This window comes from Mustelus asterias, chromosome 14 (genome assembly GCF_964213995.1).
Source record: "Mustelus asterias chromosome 14, sMusAst1.hap1.1, whole genome shotgun sequence".
Taxonomy (NCBI): Eukaryota; Metazoa; Chordata; class Chondrichthyes; order Carcharhiniformes; family Triakidae; genus Mustelus; species Mustelus asterias.
This window is the reverse complement of record NC_135814.1, coordinates 6,931,861-6,956,719: the sequence shown is the minus strand read 5'-3', so window position 1 is coordinate 6,956,719 and position 24,859 is coordinate 6,931,861. Positions and strand designations below refer to the sequence as shown.

At 45.2% G+C, this 24,859-nt stretch overlaps 2 protein-coding genes across 13 annotated transcripts in view; both read left to right on the top strand.

The window, feature by feature from the left end:
- ttll4 (tubulin tyrosine ligase-like family, member 4) overlaps positions 1-5,332 on the top strand; it is a 73,027-nt gene extending 67,695 nt beyond the window's left edge. For all 3 annotated transcript variants that reach the window (XM_078227841.1, XM_078227842.1, XM_078227840.1), the window contains one exon: positions 1,752-5,332. In XM_078227841.1, coding sequence (XP_078083967.1) covers positions 1,752-1,931 — 180 coding nt within the window. In that variant the 3' untranslated portion in view covers positions 1,932-5,332. The remainder of the gene's footprint in view (positions 1-1,751) is intronic.
- Positions 5,333-20,728: 15,396 nt separating this feature from the next.
- prkag3a (protein kinase, AMP-activated, gamma 3a non-catalytic subunit) overlaps positions 20,729-24,859 on the top strand; it is a 48,678-nt gene continuing 44,547 nt past the window's right edge. For 6 of the 10 annotated variants that reach the window (XM_078227838.1, XM_078227837.1, XM_078227836.1 and 3 more), the window contains exon 1: positions 20,729-21,028. In XM_078227838.1, the coding sequence (XP_078083964.1) occupies positions 20,999-21,028 (30 nt within the window). In that variant the 5' untranslated portion in view covers positions 20,729-20,998. Of the gene's footprint in view, positions 21,029-23,751; positions 24,160-24,859 lie in introns of those variants that run through there. The other 4 variants (XM_078227835.1, XM_078227829.1, XM_078227832.1 and 1 more) reach the window with 3 other exon arrangements.

Sequence of the window (24,859 nt, the reverse complement as noted above, 5' to 3'; positions counted from 1 at the left end):
CTTCTCCGCCCAGTCTTGCATTCTATCTATGCCTCGCTGCAACTTCTGACATCCCTCCAAACTATCCACAACACCACCTACCTTGGTGTCGTCAGCAAACTTACCAACCCATCCCTCCACTTCCTCATCCAGGTCATTTATGAAAATGACAAACAGCAAGGGTCCCAGAACAGATCCCTGGGGCACTCCACTGGTCACTGACCTCCATGATGTGGAGATGCCGGCGTTGGACTGGGGTAAACACAGTAAGAAGTTTAACAACACCAGGTTAAAGTCCAATTACTTAATTGGACTTTAACCTGGTGTTGTTAAACTTCTTACTGCACTGACCTCCATGCAGAGAAAGACCCCTCCACAGCCACTCTCTGCCTTCTGCAGGCAAGCCAGTTCTGGATCCACAAGGCAACAGCCCCTTGGATCCCATGCCCTCTCACTTTCTCAAGTTTCCTTCCACAGTCCGAAAGACGTGCTGGTTAGATGTATTGGCCGTGCTAAATTCTCCCTCAGTGTACCCGAACAGGCACCGGAGTGTGGTGACTAGGGGATTTTCACAGTAATTTCATTGCAGTGTTAAAGTAAGCCTACTTGTCACACTAATAAATAAAACTTTTTAAAAAAACTTTAAAGCTTCAGATAATACCTGACCCTCTCTTTTGAACATATTAAAGGTAATGAGGCAAACCTATTCAAGCACGAATTCCCTCTAATATTTTGATCCATTTGTTTTAGGACAGTTCTCATAAAGGAAAGGAATTTCATTTATGTAACTTTGTTCAAGACCTCTGGACATTCCAGTACAAACATTCTGAAGAATAGTCACTATTGTCATATAGGAAAAACGCAGCCAATTTCCATATAGCAAGCTCCAAAAGCAGCAATGAGGCAAATGACCCGATCATCTGTTTTGGTGGTGATGGTTGAGCAATTTTAATTGCTTTGTCATTTCCACCTCTGCCTTTGGCTGCTTAGGCAGTAAACTCTAGAATTCCCTCTCTCCTTTAAACCCCACTTCATTGTTCAAGACATCTGCTCTAATATCACCGTATGTGACTCGATATTACATTTTGGCATTTTATGACACTCCTAGGACATTTTATTACATTAAAGTAATTGTTCATAAATAGTGGCTAGGAAACTCGCAGAAAGCCCCTTCCTAGCTTGAAGGAACACCATCGAAAAGTTACAGCACGGGAGGCAGCTATTCAGCCCATCTTGTCCATGCCAGCCCAAAGACACCTAGGTGCCCTTTCTAATCTCACCTTCCTGCACCTGGCCCAACACCCTGGAGTTTCTTCTGTGTCCGGAGAAGAAGGTGGATGGAGCCACAGTCTAGCTGGCACTCTGTGCTGCAATCTCCACATCATGCATTAGACTGTCAGCCTAAATAGATTGTCTTCAAAGTCTCCATCAGGGACATTTTAGCCCACTGATCATGAATCATGCAAGAATGTTACAGAATCCAAACTGTAGCTAAAGAGAGAGATATACTTTGATTTGTTTAAACCACATTAGGTAAAACTGCCACTTTATAGTTTTACTGATGTATACTGAGAAGTTTACTTGAAAACCTTGATGGAAATGTGTTGTGCAAATAGGACAGGTACTGAGGGGTGGCTGCTTTGTAGAGAATAAACCGCTTTGATTGTGGGTTCTTGCAGTATCCTCCTCTCTAATAATTAAAGCTGCAGGGGTGGCAGAGAGGCAGAACTAAACGGCCTGTTCACAAGGGACCTGTTTTGTTTTATTTGCAGTCGAGAAACGGTGCCAAAAAAGAAAATAACTGTGAATCAAGAGCCCAGTCTTACTCCACCGCAGCCAGTGGACGTCCAGCAGTCATCCTGATGGCCAACAGACCAGCTGCTACCACAGCTGGCTCATGGAGTGTTCCCCGTCACCCAGCCAATACTTCTGGAAGTGAAACCTGCAGCTGATTGCCGACAGCTTGATCTCTCAGATTCATACGTCTGCCTCGGCTGAGGAAGAGATCGGGGGAAGCAGGGGAATTGACCACTTGCCAATCGCAGGGCTGTGTGTTTGTTTTGCACAAAGCCGCCTTGATTTAAGTCCTTTTGTCACAGCAGTCATTCACCAGATTGTAAAATGGGCATTTTGCATCTAAACAATTCTAAGCCTCACTGAACTGCCGAATTAATTATAATGCAGAACTGTTATCAGCTTCCCACTTGGCAGCATTAGACTGAAGTCTGAGAGTCTTCATGGGGGAAAAAAACCCCTGGCTACAAATTTCAGGTGGACACCATTGCTGTCTCTCCATAGCTAACAATCTTTACAGTGTGGTGAATGGCTTTACAGTTGGTGTGGGAATTTTTTATCTGCCAGTCACCCAGAAAGTGTCAGTACCCCACAAAGATATTTTAAACACTGGCTTGGCCTGCAGGAGCATTTATGGCGTGAAAAGTGCATATTGTCTCCCTAATTTTGATCTATTAATTTTTTAATTTATTGTTGAGACCTGGTGCATCGTTTCACTAAGTTATTTACTCCTTCATTCATTCCTTGGCTGCACTGGGCTGAGAGAATGTTCACTGCACTGTACTCGTCACTGACACAGTGAGTACCTTGTTAGATTAAAGATTAACATTCTTTATGTAATGATGTCTCTGAGACCAAATGTTGCGTCTTATAGTTTGAACTTGCCTTTGAAACCACGTTACAAGATTTCACTGCAGAATATTGTATGAGAGTTCAGCTCTCAAAAGAAAATACATAAACAATTTAGTAAATCTCTGCAATATTTAGACTTGACTATTGAGTATAGGTGGGGATCAGTCTTTACAGATGCAGTGTCTCCTATAAGTAGAGGTAACAGATCATTCAAGCTCCTGCATGGATGAGAACTAATGCGTAATTGTCTGGTACCCACTGGTAAGCATCCAGACCTGTTGGAGGCTGTGGTAAAGTTGAGACAAGCAAGCCTTTAGGTCAGAGCATCAGTAGTTCTGGTGAAGTCCTGATCCAGATCTATGCACTGTTGTGACGTGCGTATTGTTGTTACTGTGAGGCTGATCCACAGTGCAGCTCCGGAATGGACTTGTGTTACTGACGCAGGATTCCTCATCTTACCACCGCAGAAGTTGTGCATTCTGATGTGGATGTGGAGATTAAGTTATTTCAGCCTCCACCCCTCCCCCCTCAAGTTTCTGTGCACCTTCCCCAGATGATTCTCAGAACTGTTCCAGGCGGTTCAGTGACCAACCCCTCTTTCTCTCCCCACCTCTTGAGGAAGAGCCTCCACTCTGCTTACCACCTTGATGCTGTTGATTGTTGCAAACTCATGGGCGTACCCACACTGCTAATCCACCTCGGATTGTTTCTGTTTGGAGATGACAGGGATAGAATCAACATTGAAGCTGTACTGGCTGATCTTAGATTGTGTAGGCAGCCTAACTGAATTTGTAGCTGTTCATTCCTTCCATCCCATTCACAGCAACAGAGTGAGGCAGAAGCTTGAAGCTAACCTTCTGATATTTTTCAACTCCACTTAGAAGTGCTCAGACTTAATTTGCCATTTCCCCAATAATTTAGCTGTGTGCGTGTGTTGAATTAGGTATTGAATTGAAACAGACAGAATTGGCACCCAGTGAACAAGTCTTGCACCGCTTCCAAGCTGCCAAAAAGCCGGGAGATTGCATTAAAAGGAAGAGGCCTTTAACATGTTGTTAAACTTCTGCAAATACAAGTGCCTTGAATGAAGGTAGAAGAGGTGGCGGGAGGATAAACTGGCTGAACAACTTGAACTGTGCAATGAGTATGAATGAGATGAGCCTTATGGGGTGGAGTTGCCGCCTTTAGCTTTCTGGTGCACATTTTTTGCGACTTTGTAGATGACCAGTTGAATGCTTCATGTCCATTTTAATCTCTCCTGCTTGTCATCCCTCAAAAAAAAAATCCACGTGGGTTATAGAAGGGAAACATTTTTGGTCTTTTTTGAGACCTTCAAATTTATTGGGGTGATCTTGGAGTTCCCTATGAGAGAGCTTAGCATCCATCTTCAACTCTTTCCTCGCTGCAGGAATTGCTGAAGCTCGAGTGAGAAAGGGTTAACTTGTGTCTAGCTCACCTGATGCTGTTTAACAGCTTAACGGGTGATGGATGGTACTGAGCACTCAGGCAGCGCCAAGCAGTGGAGTTTCCTGTTGCACTCGCCCTGAAACTGGTGAACACCTCCAGTAAGGGTAGCGATCGCCACAAGGCGGCAGTCTCCACACTTCATTTCTCTGATGATAAAAGTACACATTCTTTTTAAAATAGAATCTGTCGAAAGATCACAACCATGAGTTCCTCGGGCTAATTTCTACCCTCGTCTTTTGCTGTGTGGAAAAAGTTTGTAAAAAAGCTTTTGATCTTTTTAAATTATCTTGTGTATTCACCAATTTTGACATGTTTACAAGTTTGCTGTGAATTAGGAAGGAAAATAACTCTGACCGCCTTGAAATGATAACTGAAAGATGATAGCTTCCCTGTGGGATTTCCAATACACTTTGTTTTAATAAGGGTAAACCTATTGTTGCAAGAGCAATTCATGATTTTCCCCAACTAATATCTCCCTCTCTGCCCTTAAGGTAATGGACAAAATTATATTTCTGGCAATAATTCCAATGAATAATTTGCTTTCAAGAACATATTAATTAAAGTCATAGATTACTAAACCAATAGTGAAAAATTGCATTGGCGTGAATCTATTAATCCCAGTAATGTAACTTTGAATCCACACCCACTTGTATGTACATACACATATATGGCTGCTTTAAATTGTATGCAGCCTATACTACTTGCTGCTTGTCCAGGGTCTTGTCTCCTGAGAAGGACTGTGTAAGAAATCCCACAAGGGGCTGCGTATCACCTGATTTAACCCAATTGTGTAAGGAATTGTTTACAAGACTGGCAGGGCCCCATGAATTCTCGCAAGTATTCAGTCTTTTTGGCTTTTCCACCATGAGTTCTGTTTCTACCCTGGTGCACTGAATCCAGTGCAGGCGGAGGGCTCTGGCCCCCAGGGGCCAGTGTTCTGGGAAAAGCAAAGAGAATGGATGCCTTTCTCAAACTGTGATACATGTTTACTGAGAAGCAATTTTATAATCATCCAAAATCTGTTCTGTGATGAACAGATATTTTTTAATGAGAATTACTAGCAGAACTATGTTGTGTATTCTGGTATTTGTCTATTGTCACTATGTTTACCTATTTCCCTAATGCCTCTGCGGACCTGGTCAAGATCAGTTTCTATAAACAATGCAGGAACTGTCGAGGACTGCAGTTTGGAGCTGAGCAATAATTTTAAGAATCCAAATAAAGATATCTTGCAATTAATGTTGTTCTATGTTTTTGTTCATTTGTTTCCAGTACCACCCCAATCGTGCATCTTATTTATTAGTCACAAGTCGGCTTACATTAACACTGCAATGTCCCATAGTCGCCACACTCCAGCACCTGTTCGGGTACACTGAGGGAGAATTTAACTCTGCCAATGCACCCTAACCAGCACGTCTTTCAGACTGTGGAAGGAAGCCAGAGCACCCGGAGGAAACCAACGCAGACACGGGGAGAATGTGCAGACTCCGCACAGACAGTGACCCAAGCTGGGAATCAAACCCAGGTCCCTGGCGCTGTGCCGCCCTATCTTTAAGCAAATGCGGATTAAACCATGTAGGTGATAAGGCAAGTTGAGTTAGCTTGGATTCTGAGTGGAACTTGCAGAAGCACAAAATCGACAAGCCTTGGATAAAGTTAGAGGATAAACGATAGTGAAAGTGTCGATCAAGCAGACTGAAAAAGAAAGTTAATTACAAATTAAAATAGAAAAGGGACGGAACCAAGAGTCCTGTCTTTGAAGTGGTCAATCTTGTCATTTTAAACATCTCTTAGATCACCCCTCGACCTTCTAAACCCAATTGAATACAGACCAGGTTTATTCAACTCAGCATCATTATTTAACCATTTATGCTCTATTATTCTAAGTAATCTGTGCTGTACTGTTTCCAACATCAATATATTCTACCTCGGGGGTAGTGCCCTTCAAATGGGATCTAACTAGGGCTTTCTGCACCTGAAGCATCAATACCTCTCCATTTTTATTTCAGCCTCCTTACAATAAAGGCCAATCTTTTGTTATTCTGACAAACCCAGGTTCCAATATCATTTCCTCGTAACCACCATTTGTCATCTCTTAACAGTCAGTGTGTCCCTTTATCAAGGCTTGTGGGTGGCACGGTAGCACAGTGGTTAGCACTGCTGCCTCACAGCTCCAGGGACCTGGGTTCGATTCCTGGCTTGGGGTAACTGTCTGTGTGGAGTTGGCACGTTCTCCCCATGTCTGTGTGGGTTTCCTCCGGGTGCTCCGGTTTCCTCCCACACCCAAAGGGTTGTGAATCTGTGGAATTCCCTGCCCAGTGAAGCAGTTGAGGCTACCTCATTGAATGTTTTTAAGGCAAGGATAGATAAATTTTTGAACAGTAAAGGAATTAAGGGTTATGGTGAGCGAGCGGGTATGTGGAGCTGAGTCCATGAAAAGATCAGCCGTGATCTTATATAAATGGATCTGGAAGAAGGTGTAACTGGGGTGATCAGTAAGTTTGCCGTCGACACGAAAATGGCTGGACTTGCAGATAGTGAGGAACATTGTCAGAGGCTACAGAAGGATATAGATAGGCTGGAAATTTGGGCAAAGAAATGGCAGATGGAGTTCAATCCAGATAAATGTGAAGTGATGCATTTTGGTAGAACTAACGTAGGGGGGAGCTATACGATAAATGGCAGAACCATAAAGGGTGTAGATACGCAGAGGGACACAGGTGGAGAAGGTAGTGAATAAGGCATATGGCATGCTTGCCTTTATAGGATGGGGCATAGAGTATAAAAGTTGGGGTCTGATGTTGCAGATGTATAGAACGTTGGTTCGGCCGCATTTGGAATACTGCGCCCAGTTCTGGTCGCCACACTACCAGAAGGACGTGGAGGCTTTAGAGAGAGTGCAGAGGAGGTTTACCAGGATGTTGCCTGGTATGGAAGGGCTTAGTTATGAGGAGAGATTGGGTAAACTGGGGTTGTTCTCACTGGAAAGACTGAGGATGAGGGGAGACTTAATAGAGGTGTATAAAATTATGAAAGGCATAGATAGGGTGAACGGTGGGAAGCTTTTCCCCAGGTCAGTGGTGACGTTCACAAGGGTCATAGGTTCAAGGTGAAGGGGGGGGGAGGTTTAACACAGATATCAGAAGGACATATTTTACACAGAGGGTGGTGGGGGCCTGGAATGCGCTGCCAGGCAAGGTGGTGGAGGCGGACACACTGGGAACATTTAAGACTTATCTAGACAGCCATATGAATGGAGTGGGAATGAGGGATACAAAACAATGGTCTAGTTTGGACCAGGGAGCGGCGTGGGCTTGGAGGGCCGAAGGGGCTGTTCCTGTGCTGTATTGTTCTTTGTTCTTTGTATTGAATGGCGGAGCAGGCCCGAGGGGCCAGATGGCCTAATCCTGCTCCTAGTTCTTATGTTCCAAAGATGTGCGGGTTGCGTGCATTGGCCATGCTAAATTGCCCATTGGTATCCCAGGATGCGTAGATTAGAAGCATTAGCGGGGTAAATATGTGGGGTGACAGGGATAAGGCCTAGGTGAGATTGTTGTCGATGCAGACTTGATGGGCCAAATTGTGCCTTTTGCACAACAGGAATTCTATCCTCCCCTGCCTCCCAACCAATGTCCAACCAATGTCTCACGATATCTCTCATGCATTGTGAATAATATCTTGTACTGAACTTTATCTGATACTTTCTGGAAGTCCATGTAAGTAACATCCATAAACATTCCTTTGTCATATTAGTAACCCCTCCAAAAAAATCAACTAGATTAGCCAGACATGATGAACTGCTTCACAAAGCCATGCTGAAGCTCTGATCAATTAATACTTGCCTTATGCATTCAGTCAGTCTTGCCTGCTGATGGATTCCAGTAACTTCCCACAACTTGTGTGGCATTGATGTTTCAAACTGAAGTGGGTCTTGACTATAGACTGAGTGCTACCCACTAGGCCCAGGAGGAAATTGATAAGAAATTTGTAAAGTGTAATGGAAAATTAATATGAAAAATAGTAATTTGGATAAGGCAGTGAACATAGAACATTACAGCGCAGTACAGGCCCTTCAGCCCTCGATGTTGCGCTAACCAGTGAAACCAATCTAAAGCCCATCTAACCTACACTATTCCAATATCATCCATATGTTTATCCAATGACCATTTAAATGCCCTTAATGTGGGCGAGTCCACTACTGCTGCAGGCAGGGCATTCCACGCCCTTACTACTCTCTGAGTGAAAAACCTACCTCTGACATCTGTCCTATATCTATCACTCCTCAATTTAAAGCTATGTCCCCTCGTGCTAGCTATCACTATCCGAGGAAAAAGGCTCTCACTATCCACCCGATCTAATCCTCTGATCATCTTGTATGCCCCTATTAAGTCACCTCTTAACCACCTTCTCTCTAATGAAAACAACCTCAAGTCCCTCAGCCTTTCCTCATAAGACCTTCCCACCATACCAGGCAACATCCTAGTAAATCTCCTCTGCACCCTTTCCAATGCTTCCACATCATTCCTTTAATGCGGCGACCAGAACTGTACACAAGACTCCATGTGCGGCCCCTCCAGAGTTTTGTACAGCTGCAACATGACCTCCTGGCTCCAAAACTCAATCCCTCTACCAATAAAAGCTAACACTCCATACGCCTTCTTAACAGCCCTATCAACCTGGGTGCCAACTTTCAGGGATCTATGCACATGGACACCGAGATCTCTCTGTTTATCCACACTACCAATTATCTTACCTGTTACTCCTTCCAAAGTGAATCACCTCACACTTTTAGAGTAGAGCTGCCAGCATCCATGGAATAAACTTTGGACATTGGTTGAGCACTTAAGGTACAGAATTGAATGTACAGTTGATCTGGTCCCAGTCCTGTTGAAATATTGGAATTGTCCCCTGTTGAATGCAGACAGCTTGGGCTAAAATTGCTAGGTTGCTGTTCTCGCAATTCATCCGTCACTTTGAGTGATCAAGAGGAAATTTCACGGTAGATCCCAGGCCTTGTGTTCTGATAAATTTACCTCTGCAAATGTTTGACGTTGCAAAGACGCCTGGAGTTATTTCAGTAAGTGCAAATTGCTATCTAACACCGGGGCTAGAGATGTGTTTTTCTCCTTGGAATTGGCATCAGCAATGGGCTCATAAGAAGCTAAGGGAATGCAGGTTCTGGTTACCCAAGTTTATTCAAGTTACCTCCTACAGCCAATATGCTTCCACATGCAATCCCAATGCGAAGTGGAAGGCCTTCTCTGCTAGCTTTCTACATGACTGAAGGAGTGGACCGTGTTTTGGGTGAGTTGGTGCACTAGAAATACCTTTTCTTGCCTCTCCACATTCACCCCTCATCAGATGTGGGGAGGAAGAAAGAACATTTATAAACTAAACTTTTGGATGGATGTAATAATTTGATCGATAGCCACCCGAGTAAGGTACCCTGGTGGTGCTGTCAACTTTCCTTTAACTGCCCCTATAACCATTGACTGTCTTGTCAATCACAATAAGTTCACAAGATATAGGAGTAGAATTAGGCCATTTGGCCCATCAAGTTTGTTCTGCCATTTGATCATGGCTGATATGCTCCTCATCCCCATTTTCCTGCCTTCTCCCTGTGACTCTTCAACCCATTACCAATTAAAAATCTGTCTAACTCCTCAAATTTACTCACTGTCCCAGCATCCACTGCACTTTGGGGTAGCGAATTCCACAGATTCACAACCCTTTGGGAGAAGTAGTTTCTCCTCAACTCTGTTTTAAATTTGCTAGCCCTTTTCCTAAGGCCTCTCACCCTAGAACGCTCTACAAGAGGAAACATCCGCTCCACGTCTACTTTATCCATACCTTTTATCATCTCAATTTGATCTCCCCTCTTTCTTCTAAATTCCAGAGAGTGTCGGCCTAAATTGTTCAATCTCTCTTCATACGACTAACCCCTCATCTCGGGAATCAATCTAATGAACCTCCCCTGAACTGCCTCCAATGCCACTACATTTTTCCTCAAATAAGGGGACCAAAACTGTGCACAATACTCCAGGTGCGGTCTCACCAATGCCTTGTATAGTTGCAACAGTACTGGGGGCCTGGAATGCGCTGCCAGGCAAGGTGGTGGAAGCGGGCACACTGGGAACGTTTAAGACTTATCTAGATAGCCACATGAACGGAGTGGGAATGGAGGGATACAAAAGAATGGTCTAGTTTGGACCAGGGAGCGGCACGGGCTTGGAGGGCCAAAGGGCCTGTTCCTGTGCTGTATTGTTCTTTGTTCTTACCTTTATATTCTATTCCTTTCACTATAAATGCCAACATTCCATTCCAAAAATGTAGATGATCTAACCTGACCTTCATTGGGGACCAGAATTCCACATAGCAATAATCCACTGAGAGGAAAAACAATTCTCATCTCCATCTTAAAAAGGAGACTTCTTATTCTTAAAATGTCCTCTTGTTCTATTCTTCCCCCACAAGAGGAAACATCCAGTATCCGCCATTCCAAGTTCCCTCAAAATCTCATATGTTTCAATAAGATCACACCTCATCCTTCGAAACTCCATGGGTATTGAACCAACCTGTTTATAACATTTCTTCACAATCCTTCAGTCCAGGGATGAGTTGAGTGAACTTCTAAACTGCTTCTAACATAATTATATCTTTCAAATAAGGAGACCAAAACTCCATGGTACTCCCGAAGTCGTCACACTCCGGCACCTGTTTGGGTACACTGAGGGAGAATTTAGCACGGCCAATGCACCGAACCAGCATGTCTTTCCGACTGTGGGAGGAAACCGGAGCACCCGGAAGAAACCCACGTAGACTCTGCACAGACAGTGACCCAAGCTGGGAATCGAACCCGGGTCCCTGGCACTGTGAGGCAACAGTGCTAGGCACTGTGCCACCGTAGTATCTTCCAATACCAAGCTTTACAATTGGAACTGATGTTCTATGTCTCGGTATTAATTTTTGTTCGCTAAACTACACTGGCTCCCAGTTAAGCAATGTTTTGGTTTTAAAATTCTCTTTCTCGTTCAAATCTGTCCATGACCTTACCCCTCCTTTTCTCTGCAACTCTATTCAGCCCTACGACCCTCTGAAATATCTGTGTGTGGCTCTAATTGTGGCCTTTTGTGAATTCCCAATCATAATAAGTAAAGTAAAAGTAAAGTTTATTTATTAGTCACAAGTAAGGCTTACATTAACACTGCAATGAAGTTACTGTGAAATTCCCCTAGTCGCCACAGCCTGGCTCTTATTCGGGTCAATGCTCCTAACCAGCACATCTTTCAGAATGTGGGAGGAAACCAGAGCACCCGGAGGAAACCCACGTAGACACACAGAGAACATGCAATCTCCACACAGACAGTGACCCAAGCCGGGAATTGAATCCAGGTCCTTGGCGCTGTGAAGTAGCTAACCACTGTGCTACCGTGCCCCACCATTGTTGGCAGTGCCTTTAGTGGTCTCGGCCAAGATCTACAATTCCCTCTCTGCACAACTCCATCTTCCTTCTTGAATCTTTCATTGAGATACTTCTTTAAAACCCACTTCTTTGATCAAGCTTTTGGTCATTTGACCTAATGTCTCCTTTTGTGGTTCGGTGTCGTATTTGGATGGTGCTCCTGTGACATTGGGACGTTGCATTGAATTAAAGAGGTTATGTAAATATTCTCCCATGAAGCGCCTCAGGATATTTTTATTATTCGTTCATGGGACATGGGCATCGCTGGCTGGCCAGCATTTGTTGCCCGAGGGCAGTTGAGAGTCAACCACATTGCTGTGGCTCTGGAGTCACATGTTGGCCAGACCAGGTAAGGACGGCAGATTTCCTTCCCTAAAGAACATTAGTGAACCAGATGGGTTTTTCCGACAATCAGCAACGGTTTCATGGTCATCAGTAGATTCTTAATTCCAGATATTTTTTATTGAATTCAAATTGCACCATCTGCCGTGGTGGGATTCGAACCCGGGAGCCCAGAACGTTAGCCGAGCTTCTGGATTCATAGTCAAGCGACAATACAACTGGGCCATTGCCTGGTGATATTACTATTACATTAACATCAATTACTACGAAGGAGATTGTCATCGACTTCAGGAAGCGTGAAGGAGAACATGCCCCTGTCTACATCAATGGGGACGAAGTAGAAAGTGTCGAGAGCTTCAAGTTTTTAGGTGTCCAGATCACCAGTTAAGAAAGCCCCACCAACGCCTCTGTTTTCTCAGAAGACTAAGGAAATTTGGCATGTCAGCTACGACTCTCACCAACTTTTACAGATGCACCATAGAAAGCATTCTTTCTGGTTGTATCACAGCTTGGTATGGCTCCTGCTCTGCCCAAGACCACAAGAAACTACGAAAGGTCGTGAGTGTAGCCCAATCCATCACGCAAACCAGCCTCCCATCCATTGACTCTGCCTACACTTCCTGCTGCCTCGGCAAAGCAGCCAGCATAATTAAGAATCCCACGCACCTCAGACATTCTCTCTTCCACCTTCTTCCTTTGGGAAAAAGATATAAAAGTCTAAGGTCACGTACCAACCGACTCGAGAACAGCTTCTTCCCTGCTGCCATCAGACTTTTGAGTGAACTTACCTTGCATTAAGTTAATCTTTCTCTACACCTTAGCTATGACTGTAACACTACATTCTGCACTCTCTCGTTTCCTTCTCTATGAACTGTATGTTTTGTCTGTATAACGCGCAAGAAACAATACTTTTCACTGTATGTTAATACATGTGACAACAATTAATCAAATCAAATAAAAAGGAACTTCCTGTTGCCACTAATACATAAGATGTTCTTGCAGGATGTTAAGAAAATAGTCTTGATCTATAATGCCCAAAGCGAACTGGGCTGCGGATATATGATTCTGAATCAATGTGATGTGCAATGACTGGATAATGCTGATGTTGTGGAACTCACGTGGATGAGATAATGATACAAAGTACACCCAGTCACTGTTAGCCAACATGTTCAGCATGCCTACCAGGCCAGTATTGCTATATTTAGCAGCGTCTCCCCCCCCCCCCCCCCCCCACCCCTCCCCCCCCTCCACCACCCCCCCTCTGATCTATATATAACTTGGAGTTCGCAATTCATTTCAATAATTGCAATGTTGCTATTACATCTTACAGCAGGTGCAATACAATAACAAACGTCCTTTGATTTACAGCAGACATTTTTTAAATGACACGTTACAAATGCTTATATTTTTGAGAATAAATCTTTCATCAGGGACGAAGTTTTTAAAAACTTCACCTCCAGACAATATTCCAGAACAGCACTGACAAGAGTGCTGTATTGTTGAGAGTTATGATGTGGAGATGCCGGCATTGGACTGGGGTAAACACAGTAAGAAGTACTGCTTCTTACGTGCTTCTTACTGTTGTTGAGAGTTGCCACTCTTTGGCTGGAGTCCACTTTGGATGGAGTGGCACAGTGGTCAGCACTGCTGCCTCACAGCGCCAGGGACCCGGGTTCGATTCCCGACTTGGGTCACTGTCTGTGTGGAGTTTCCACGTTTTCTCCGTGTCTGCGTGGGTTTCCTCCGGGTGCTCCGGTTTCCTCCCACTGTCCAAAGACGTGCTGGTTAGGTGCATTGCTAAATTCTCCCTCAGTGTTACCCGAACAGGTGCCGACGTGTGGCGACTAGGGGATTTTCACAATAACTTCATTGCAGTGTTAATGTAAGCCTACTTAGAATCATAGAACCCCTACAGTTCAGAAGAAGGCCATTCGGCCCATCAAGTCTGCACAAATGACAATCCCATCCAGGCTCTATCCCCATAACCCCATGCATTTATACCAGCTAGTCCCCCTGACACTAAGAGGCAACTTAGCATGGCCAATCCACTAAACCCGCACATCACAGCTTGTGGGAGGAAACCGGAGCACCCGGAGGAAACCCACGCAGACATGGGAAGGACGTGCAGAATCCGCACAGTGACCCAAGCCAGGAATTGAACCCGTGTCCCTGGCGCTGTACCACTTGTGACACTAATAAATAAACTTAAAACTAATTGGGCCAGTTTTAAGGAAGAGGTAATCAATAACAAACAAACATGGCCAAAAATGGGGAGAAGGGAAGTTGCAGGATGTTGGTATGTTTTGTCCTGGGTATAACTGGATTGATGTTGATACTGACCTGAATTTTACATTCAGTGTGCACCCAGGTTCAGCATTGTTAACGCGATATTATGCTGGCTGGCCAATTAATGGCCATCTAAAGTGAAACAATGCTGTAATCATTTAAGATATAAGGTTCCTTTGTTTCAGCTTTCCCTGTTGGATGAATCGGTTTCTGTTTCCTGGGTTTTGTTGCTCATGAACTCAGTGGCTTGCTGGGCCATTTCAGAGGTTCAAGGGTCACACATAGGCTGGACCAGGTAAGAATGGCAGCATTTGTGAACTAGATGGTTTCATTCCCGAGAGTAACTTCATATTTCCAGATTTAGGACAGCATGGTGGCACAGTGGTTAGCACTGCTGCCTCTCAGCGCCAGGGACCTGGGTTCAATTCCCGGCTTAGGTCACTGTCTGCGTGGAGTTTGCGCATTCTCCCTGTGCCTGCGTGAGTCTCCTCCAAGTGCTCTGGTTTCCTCCCACTCTCCAAAGGTAGTGAAGCCTGGGGTTCGAATGGAGAATATTATCAATGTATCCTTTGCTTAAGTATTTTGCCACTGCCTGATCTTGATTTCAGAAAAGCAGAATACATTTTCTATCAGACCACGCAACTAGTCTATAAGGAACTGATTAATTTATTGAACATTAAATGAGCAGTTCTTAATAGAGTCAATATGTTTATAGTCATTATAGGCAACAATTCTACTTTAGCAAAACAACTTTTCCTTCACTAACTCTCTGCATAAATTGGATATTTGGACATTGGATATTGGAAACTAGCCTCCCATCCATTGACTCTGTCTACACTTCCCGCTGCCTCGGAAAAGCAGCCAGCATAATTAAGGACCCCACGCACCCCGGACATTCTCTCTTCCAGCTTTTTCGGTCAGGAAAAAGATACAAAAGTCTGAGGACACGTACCAACCGACTCAAGAACAGCTTCTTCCCTGCTGCTGTCAGACTTTTGAATGGATCTACCTCACATTAAGTTGATCTTTCTCCACACCCTAGCTATGACTGTAACACTACATTCTGCATTCTCTTGTTTCCTTCTCTATGAACGGTATGCTTTGTCTGTATAGCGTGCAAGAAACAATACTTTTCACTATGTTAATACATGTGACAATAATAAAATTAAATCGATACAAATCAGATATTTAGAACAGTATCGCTCATCTCCGACAAGGAAGAAGGCTATTATAAGACCTACTAATTAATTCTTTCACTACTTTCTGCCTGGTGTGAAACTGGTGCGATGACAATAATCTCTCCCTCAATGTCAACAAAATGAAGGAGATTGTCATCGGCTTTAGGAAGTGTAGTGGAGAACATACCCCTGTCTACAGCAATGGTGACGAAGTAGAAAGGGTCGAGAACTTCATGTTTTTAGACGTCCAGATCATCAACAACTTGTCCTGGTCCCCCCAATGCCGACAATATAGTTAAGAAAGCCCACCAACTCCTCTACTTTCTCAGGAGACTAAGGAAATTTGGCACATCAGCTACGACTCTCACCAACGTCTACAGATGCACCATAGAAAGCATTCTTTCTGGTTGTATCACAGCTTGGTATGGCTCCTGGTCTGCCCAAGACCACAAGAAATTACAAAGGGTTGTGAATGTAGCCCAATCCATCACGCAAACCAGCCTCCCATCCATTGACTCTTTCTACACTTCCCACTGCCTCGGAAAAGTAGTCAACATAATCAAGGACTCCACGCTTCCCGGACATTCTCTCTTCCAGCTTCTCCTGTTGGGAAAAGGGTACAGAAGTCTGAGGACACGTACCAACCAACTCAAGAACAGCTTCTTCCCTGCTGCCATCAGACTTTTGAATGGACTTACCTCGCACTAAGTTGATCTTTCTCTACACCCTAGCTATGACTGTAACACTACATTCTGCACTCTCTTTTTTCCTTCTCTATGAACGGTATGCGTTGTCTGTATAGCGTGCAAGAAACAATACTTTTAGAAACATAAAAACCCTACAGTGCAGAAGGAGGCCATTCGGCCCATCGAGTCTGCACTGACCACAATTCCACCCAAGCCCTACCCCCACATATTTACCCGCTAATCCCTCTAACTACACATCTTAGGGACAATTTTTAACCTGGCCAATCAACCTAACCCACACATCTTTGGACTGTGGGAGGAAACCGGAGCACCCGGAGGAAACCCACGCAGACACGAGGAGAATGTGCAAACTCCACACAGACAGTGACCCGAGCCGGGAATCGAACCCGGGACCCTGGAGCTGTGAAGCAGCAGTGCTAACCACTGTGCTACCATGCCGCCCTCTGTATACTAATACATGTGACAATAATAAATCAAATCAAATCAAATCAAAACAAAATAATAAAGCCCAGATGCAGTACTCAAATTTATTTTGCAGCTACCACAGCATAAAACAAATTGAAAGCCACTTCTATGTAACTAGGGGGTGGGGGGGGGGGGGGGGGGGGGGGTTGGTGGTGGGGGGTGGGGTTGGGGGGTGTAACTTGATTGAAGTTTATAAGATCCTGAACAGCCTTGGCAAGGTGGATGTGGGAAGGATGTTTCCTCTTGTGGGTGAGTCCAGAACTAGGGGACGCAGTTTTTAAATTAGGGGTCGCCTTTTTAGAAGAGAGATGAGGAGGATGTTTTTCCCTTTGAAACACTTTTCCTCAGAAGGCAGTGGAGGCAGGGTCACTGAATGTTTTTAAGATGGAGGTAGATAGGTTTTATTAGGCAAAGCGGTCAAAGGTTTTTGGTGGCAGTTGGGAATGTGGAATTTGAAACATCAACAGATCAACTATGATCTTATTGAATGGTGGAGCAGGTTTGAGTGACCGAATGGCTTATTTCTTCCCCTATTTCATATGTTCCTATGTTGATAAACCATCTGAGCTGAACCCCTCAATTGGATGCCAGCCTGTAACATGGTATCTACTATTTGATATAAATCATTGGACGTCCTTGATTAGAATCTAGCCGGTAACTCACTCTGGGTACTGTGATGACTCACGTGCTTGGAAAAGCTTACATTTTATTTCGTGAACATCCTTTGAAGAGCAAATTTTTTTTAAAGAGGGTTATTTGATTTTCTAATTATGGGCCATTAAGAAATGGTGACCTGGGTTGCCATGAGGATGAACAGCTAAGAAACAAAGGGTAAATGGGAAGATAATTGCAACAGGGTGGGGTCAGCATGTTTTTCTTTCATTTGACAGTTCAGAACAGTGGGATTTATGCAAAACAAGCAAGGCTCTCTCTGAATAGAACAGTTAGAAGTCTCACAAAACCAAGTCAAAGTCCAACAGGGATTTTTGGTATCACGAGCTTTCGGAGCGCTGCTCCTTCATTAGACCATAAGAGCAGAATTAGGCCACTCGGCCCATCGAGTCTGCTCCGCCATTCAATCATGGCTGATATTTTTCTCATCCCCATTCTCCTGCTTTTTCCCCATAACCCCTGATCCCCTTATTAATCAAGAACCTATCTATCTCTGTCTTAAAGACACTCAATGACCTGGTCTCCAGAGCCTTCTGCGGCAAAGATTTCCACAGATTCACCACTCTCTGGCTGAAGAAATTCCTCCTCATCTCTGTTTTATCCCTTTAGTCTGAGGTTGTGCCCTCTGGTTCTAGTTTTTCCTACTAATAGAAACATCCTCTCCACATCCACTCTATCCAAGCCTCGCAGTATCCTGTAAGTTTCAATAAGATCCCCCCTCATCCTTCTAAACTCCAACGAGTACAGATCCAGAATCCTCAACCGTTCCTCATATGACAAGTTCTTCATTCCAGGGATCATTCTTGTGAACCTCCTCTGGACCCTTTCCAAGGCCAGCACGTCCTTTCTTTGATATGGGGCCCAAAACTGCTCACAATACTCCAAATGGGGTTTGACCAGAGCCTTATACAGCCTCAGAAGTACATCCTTGCTCTTGTATTCTAGCCCTTTTGACATGAATGCTAACATTGCATTTGCCTTCCTAACTGCCGACTGAATCTACACGTTAACCTTAAGAGAATCTTAAACAATGACTCCCAAATCCCTTTGTGTTTCTGATTTCCTAAGCATTTTCCCATTTAGAAAATAGTCTATGCCTCCATTCCTCCTTCCAAAGTGCATAACCTCACACTTTTCCACATTGTAATCCATCTGCCACTTCTTTGCCCACTCTCCTAACCTGTCCAAGTCCTTCGGAAGCCCCTCTGCTTCCTCAATATGACCTGTCCCTCCACATTAGGTGTTTCACTTGATGAAGGAGTAGCGCTCTGAAAGCTCATGATTCCGAAAAAACCTGTTGGACTTTAACCTGGTGTTGTGAGACTTCTTACTGTGCTCACCCCAGTCCAACGCCAGCATCTCCACATCCTGAATAGAACAGTTTTCTGCTTGCCTGTCTTTGAACAAATCCTGGTGTTGAAGCAAGTCTCTGAGAATAGCACAGAGAGCGTATTACTGTGTATGCTATGTAATTAGAGTCATAGAGTCATAGCGGTTTACAGCATGGAAACAGGCCCTTCGGCCCAACTTGTCCATGCCGCCCTTTTTTTTAAACCCCTAAGCTAATGCCAATTGCCCGCATTTGGCCCATATCCCTCTATACCCATCTTATCCATGTAACTATCTAAATGCTTTTTAAAAGACAAAATTGTATCTGCCTCTACTACTACCTCGGGCAGCTTGTTCCAGACACTCACCACCCTCTGTGTGAAAACATTACCCCTCTGGACACTTTTGTATCTCTCCCCTCTCACCTTAAACCTATGCCCTCGAGTTTTAGACTCCCCTACCTTTGGGAAAATATATTGACTGTCTAGCTGATCTGTGCCCCTCATTATTTTATAGACCTCTATTAGATCACCCCTCAGCCTCCTACGCTCCAGAGAAAAAAGTCCCAGTCTATCAGCCTCTCCTTATAACTCAAACCATCAAGTCCCGGTAGCATCCTAGTAAATCTTTCCTGCACTCTTTCTAGTTTAATAATATCCTTTCTATAATAGGGTGACCAGAACTGTACACAGTATTCCAAGTGTGGCCTTACCAATGTCTTGTACAACTTCAACAAGACGTCCCAACTCCTGTATTCAATGTTCTGACCGATGAAACCAAGAATGTCAAATGCCTTCTTCACCACTCTGTCCTCCTGTGACTCCACTTTCAAGGAGCTATGAACATGTACCCCTAGATCTCTTTGTTCTGTAACTCTCCCCAATTGGAAAGGACAGAACACGGAAGGCAGGAAGGATGAGGGATTTTAGATTATACAATAGCCATTGCTGCTGTTGAAGTGATGCCAGAGCATACCAGACTGTGTCAGTGTGTTGGAGAAGGGAGTTTCTGGGAACTCTGTACCATCAGGACAATCATGACCTGAGTGAGAGAGGCTTTGTAGGCACACGCCTCGCTGGTGGTAACCCATGTTTGGGGCTTCATAGAGAATACAGCTGTTGGTGAGCGCAACTCTAGGTCCAAAATAATTGGATAGAAAGTGAGAAATCCTACAAAACTGAGGACAAATTGGAAAGACTGTAAGATTGCACATGATGCCATATTTTTGAAAGTAAGAATGCTTGTAACTATGTGAGCGCACCATGCACCTTGTGTGGACTACTTAAAATGATCATAGAATCATAGAATTCCTACAGTGCAGAAGGAGGCTATTCGGCCCATCGAATCTGCACCGGCCACAGTCCCACCCAGGCCCTATCCCCATAACCCTATGCATTTACCCTAGTTAGTCCCCCTGACACTGAGGGACAATTTAGCATGGCCAATCCACCTAACCCGCACATCTTTGGACTGTGGGAGGAAACCGGAGCACCCGGAGGAAACCCATGCAGACGCGGGGAGAACATGCAAACTCCACACAGACAGTGACCCAAGCTGGGAAACAAACCCAGGTCCCTGGCACTGTGAGGCAGCAGTGCTAATCACTGTGCCAACGTGCCGCCCTAATTGACCTGAAATTGACCTTTTTATTCAAAATATCTTTTACCTGTTAATTAATGCTTTAATAATGTTACTGTTAGTCATTTGTTACAGTAAATGTTTTATTTATTCATTTTACGGGATGTGGGCATCATTGGCTGGGCCTCACATTTATTGCCCATCCCTAACTGCCCTCCATTTCAGATGGCATTCGAGAGTCAACCACAGTTCTGTGGGTTTGGAGTCACATGTAGGCCAGACCGGGTAAGAACAGCAGGTTTCCTCCCCTAAAGCACATTAGTGAACCAGATGGGTTTTTACAGCAATCGACAATGGTCACCATTAGACTTTTAATTCCAATTATTTATTGAATCCAAATAAGTGACATCTTGTGCAATCTTTCTGTAGTCATTGTGGGTGTTTATTTTTAAGAAGTTACTAGACTCTGGGGATTGTAACATTATCTACACTCCTATTTATAAACCGTCTAAACACTTCAATTACATTTCAGCCTGTAGCTCACTCCCGGGTATCCATTATCCTAAATATGCGTCGTTTGAACCACTTGATTAGAGTAACCTCTTGCAATCCGAAACATTCACTCTGCGATTTGAACCTGATCTCTCAGTGACTGCACAGTGTATGGCAGAGCGCTCAGTGAAACTCTGCTATGTGTATATCAAGCTACAGGCAGCCCTGTCCCAGTAAGGAGAACTCCTAAACAAGTCTGCCAAACTAGTGTGACAGATTTAGGCAGCGAAGCAAGCTGTTTGCATTCCCGGTCAGGAATGGAAGTGTGATGGTATATGGAGACGTGCATAGTCTGAAGTTTGAACTCTATCTCTACCAAGAAATCAACGGGCAGAATGCAAGAAAGTGAGGAGCCAATAGAAAAGGTATAGGTAATGTACAGTGGGGGGGAGGGATGCTGGGGTGGGCGAGGGGGGGGTGGTCAGTGCGAGAAGGATCTTGTGTTTATGCTCTGCATTTAACTATCTATGCAGCACTTGCTGTTCATCGCACTTGCTTGCTCTCATCCCTCTCTCCTCCCTGCAAGCTTCTGACTTATTCCTGATTTTAATTTGTCTCCTGTTTCTCTTCATTTGATTTTCTTAGCAATTTTTCGCACTGTTTCTCTCACTATCTGCATCACACTCTCAGCTCCCCATTCCCTGCTCTGTCTGTCTCTCTCAGCTGCCCATTCCCTGCTCTGTCTGTCTCTCTCTCAGCTCCCCTTCCCTGCTCTGTCTGTCTGTCTCTCTCAGCTCCCCATTCCCTGCTCTGTCTGTCTGTCCCTCTCAGCTCCCCATTCCCTGCTCTGTCTGTCTGTCCCTCTCAGCTCCCCATTCCCTGCTCTGTCTGTCTCTCTCAGCTCCCCATTCCCTGCTCTGTCTGTCTCTCTCAGCTGCCCATTCCCTGCTCTGTCTGTCTCTCTCAGCTCCCCATTCCCTGCTCTGTCTGTCTCTCTCAGCTGCCCATTCCCTGCTCTGTCTGTCTCTCTCAGCTGCCCATTCCCTGCTCTGTCTGTCTCTCTCAGCTGCCCATTCCCTGCTCTGTCTGTCTGTCTCTCTCAGCTCCCCATTCCCTGCTCTGTCTGTCTCTCTCAGCTTCCCATTCCCTGCTCTGTCTGTCTCTCTCAGCTTTCCATTCCCTGCTCTGTCTGTCTCTCTCAGCTGCCCATTCCCTGCTCTGTCTGTCTCTCTCTCAGCTCCCCATTCCCTGCTTAGTCTGTCTGTCTCTCTCTCAGCTCCCCATTCCCTGCTCTGTCTGTCTGTCTCTCTCTCAGCTCCCCATTCCCTACTCTGTCTGTCTGTCTCTCTCAGCTCCCCATTCCCTGCTCTGTCTGTCTGTCTCTCTCTCAGCTCCCCATTCCCTGCTCTGTCTGTCTGTCTCTCTCTCAGCTCCCCATTCCCTGCTCTGTCTGTCTGTCTCTCTCTCAGCTCCCCATTCCCTGCTCTGTCTGTCTGTCTCTCTCAGCTCCCCATTCCCTGCTCTGTCTGTCTGTCTCTCTCTCAGCTCCCCATTCCCTGCTCTGTCTGTCTGTCTCTCTCTCAGCTCCCCATTCCCTGCTCTGTCTGTCTGTCTCTCTCACCTCCCCATTCCCTGCTCTGTCTGTCTGTCTCTCTCTCAGCTCCCCATTCCCTGCTCTGTCTGTCTGTCTCTCTCTCAGCTCCCCATTCCCTGCTCTGTCTGTCTGTCTCTCTCTCAGCTCCCCATTCCCTGCTCTGTCTGTCTGTCTCTCTCAGCTCCCCATTCCCTGCTCTGTCTGTCTGTCTCTCTCAGCTCCCCATTCCCTGCTCTGTCTGGCTGTCTCTCTCACTCCCTGGAGTTGGACTGTGAGTAACTTTCTCCCGAGGCGTAGGTCGTATCTAAAAACTTGTTTCAAAGCCAATGATAACCGTGGTTTTCCTGCCCTGAGCTGACACAGTGGGAAGTGGCCTATCTGGGCAGGGATAAACAGCAGCGCAGCCCACCGTTTACATGCAACTCAGACAAAGTGTTGCCGCAAGTAAAACTTCCTCCACCTTCTCCTCCACACATTGTGGCAAAGAGACTTTCCACAATAGTTTCTCATCCCATTCCTTTCCCTCCACCCCATAAACACGCACACATTCAGGCTTAACAACAAGTAGCTGTGAACCCAGTTCTCTTCTTTGCAACTTTATCCTGTCACACATCTGATCTTTTAACAGTCTGGCCTCTCCTGTTTTGGTCGCTTTGCCAGTTTTATCTGTTCTTCCCTTCTCACACAGTGGCCCAGTGGTTAGCACTGCTGCCTCACAGCGCCAGGGACCCGGGTTCGATTCCCGGCTTGGGTGACTATGTGTGTGGAGTTTGCACGTTCTCCCCGTGTCTGCTGGGGTTTCCTCCGGGTGCTCCGGTTTCCTCTCACACTCCAAAGATGTGCGGGTTAGGTGGATTGGCCATGCTAAATTGCCCCTTAGTGTCCCAAGATGTGTAGGTTAGGGGGGGGATTATCCATGGTAAATGCACGGAATTACAGGAATGGGGTGGGGTGGGGGTTGGGCCTGGGTAAGATGCTCTTTCGGAGAGTCGGCACAGACTTGATGGACCGAAAGGCCTTCTTCTGCACTGTAGGGATTCTATGATTCTATAATCTTCCTCTCCTGTTTGTATCTGTAACTCCTTCTCTTTGTCAACCTATATTGTTCTCCATTGTCCTCCTATTCCACAGCTCAGGATCAATCATCCGCTCTCTTTGACCTCAAACATTCTTTTCTGACTGCACATTTTTTGTTTTCTGCCCAAGTCCTTTCTCTCTCCCTCTCTCTTTCTGTCTCTCTCTCTCTCTGTCTCTCTTTCTCTCTCTCTCTCTCTCTGTCTTCTTTCTCTCTCTCTCTCTTTCTCTCTCTGTCTCTCTCTCTGTCTCTCTTTCTCTCTCTCTCTCTGTCTTCTTTCTCTCTCTCTCTCTTTCTCTCTCTGTCTCTCTCTCTGTCTCTCTCTCTCTCCCTCTCACCCACACACTCCAATTTTGCACTTTCTTTCCACCTCTCATTTTCCTTCGCCGATGTTTCTTTCCCTCGCTCTATCACTCTGCATGTTCTTCGAGAGAGGGACTGTAACAACATTTCCTCTTGTCCATTTTTTAAAATTCCAGATTCTTCTATGCTGCATCGTATTGGCTAACTCAAATGGTAAATGTTTCCGAACTTCAGAATGTTCACTTCACTGTTGAACTTCTAAATGGGCCAGAGACAACCCTTGTTGGAAACAGGACCAGTGCTGCAGTTACGAGGAGGTGCAGGGATGAGACGTCTGTTGCCCACCCCTAATTGCCCCTTGAGAGGGTGGTGCTGAGCTGCCTTCTTGAACCGCTGCAGTCCCTGAGGCGTAGGTACACCCACAGTGCTGTTAGGGAGGGAGTTCCAGGATTTTGACCCAGCGATTTATATTTCCAAGTCAGGATGATGAGTGGCTCAGAGGGGAACTTCCCATGTGTCTGCTGCTCTTGACTTTCTAGACCGCCATGGTCATGTTTTTGGAAGGTGCTGTCGAAGGAGCCTTGGTGAGTTGCTGCAGTGCGTCTTATATATGGTATACATTGCTGCCACAGTGCGTCAGTGGTGGAGGGAGTGAATGTTTAGGGGAAGTATCAAGAGGCTGGGACTGGCATTCTGCAGGGAAAGGAAATGCAGAATTGGTCCATCCCATAAGACCATAAGACAGAGGACCATAACTCATGCTGTGTGTGTCTGCGTGTGAGTGAGCGTGTGTGCTGATCATCATTGTGTGTGTTGGATGTGGTGGTCATGGATCAAGATTTACACATTCAGCTGGAGGATAGATGGTTGGTAAACATTACCTTTGTTGAACATTAGGCTAATTATGTACAATACAGAATCAGCACGAGGCTTCACACAGAACTATCGCTCTCCAAGCTCTGTTTTTATTTTACTTTTTCTGCTATGGGATGTGGGTATCGCTGGCATGTCCAGCATTTGTTGCCCATTCCTAATTGCCCCTTGAACTATTATTTTATTGAATTAATTCAAATTCCACCGTCCTCCTTCTCCCTTACTCTCTCAATATCAGTTGCTTTTAAACCTGGCACGAGAACCGGAAGTTGAGTTTGTAGTCTTCTTCCCATCAGGCATTCTGACAGAGAGAAAACATTCTGAAGCAGTGTGGAACAATGGTGCCAAGTTGATATCGTTCCTTTTCAGCAAAGTTTGGACTGTTCTTACTCCCCTCTTTCCCTCTCCGTT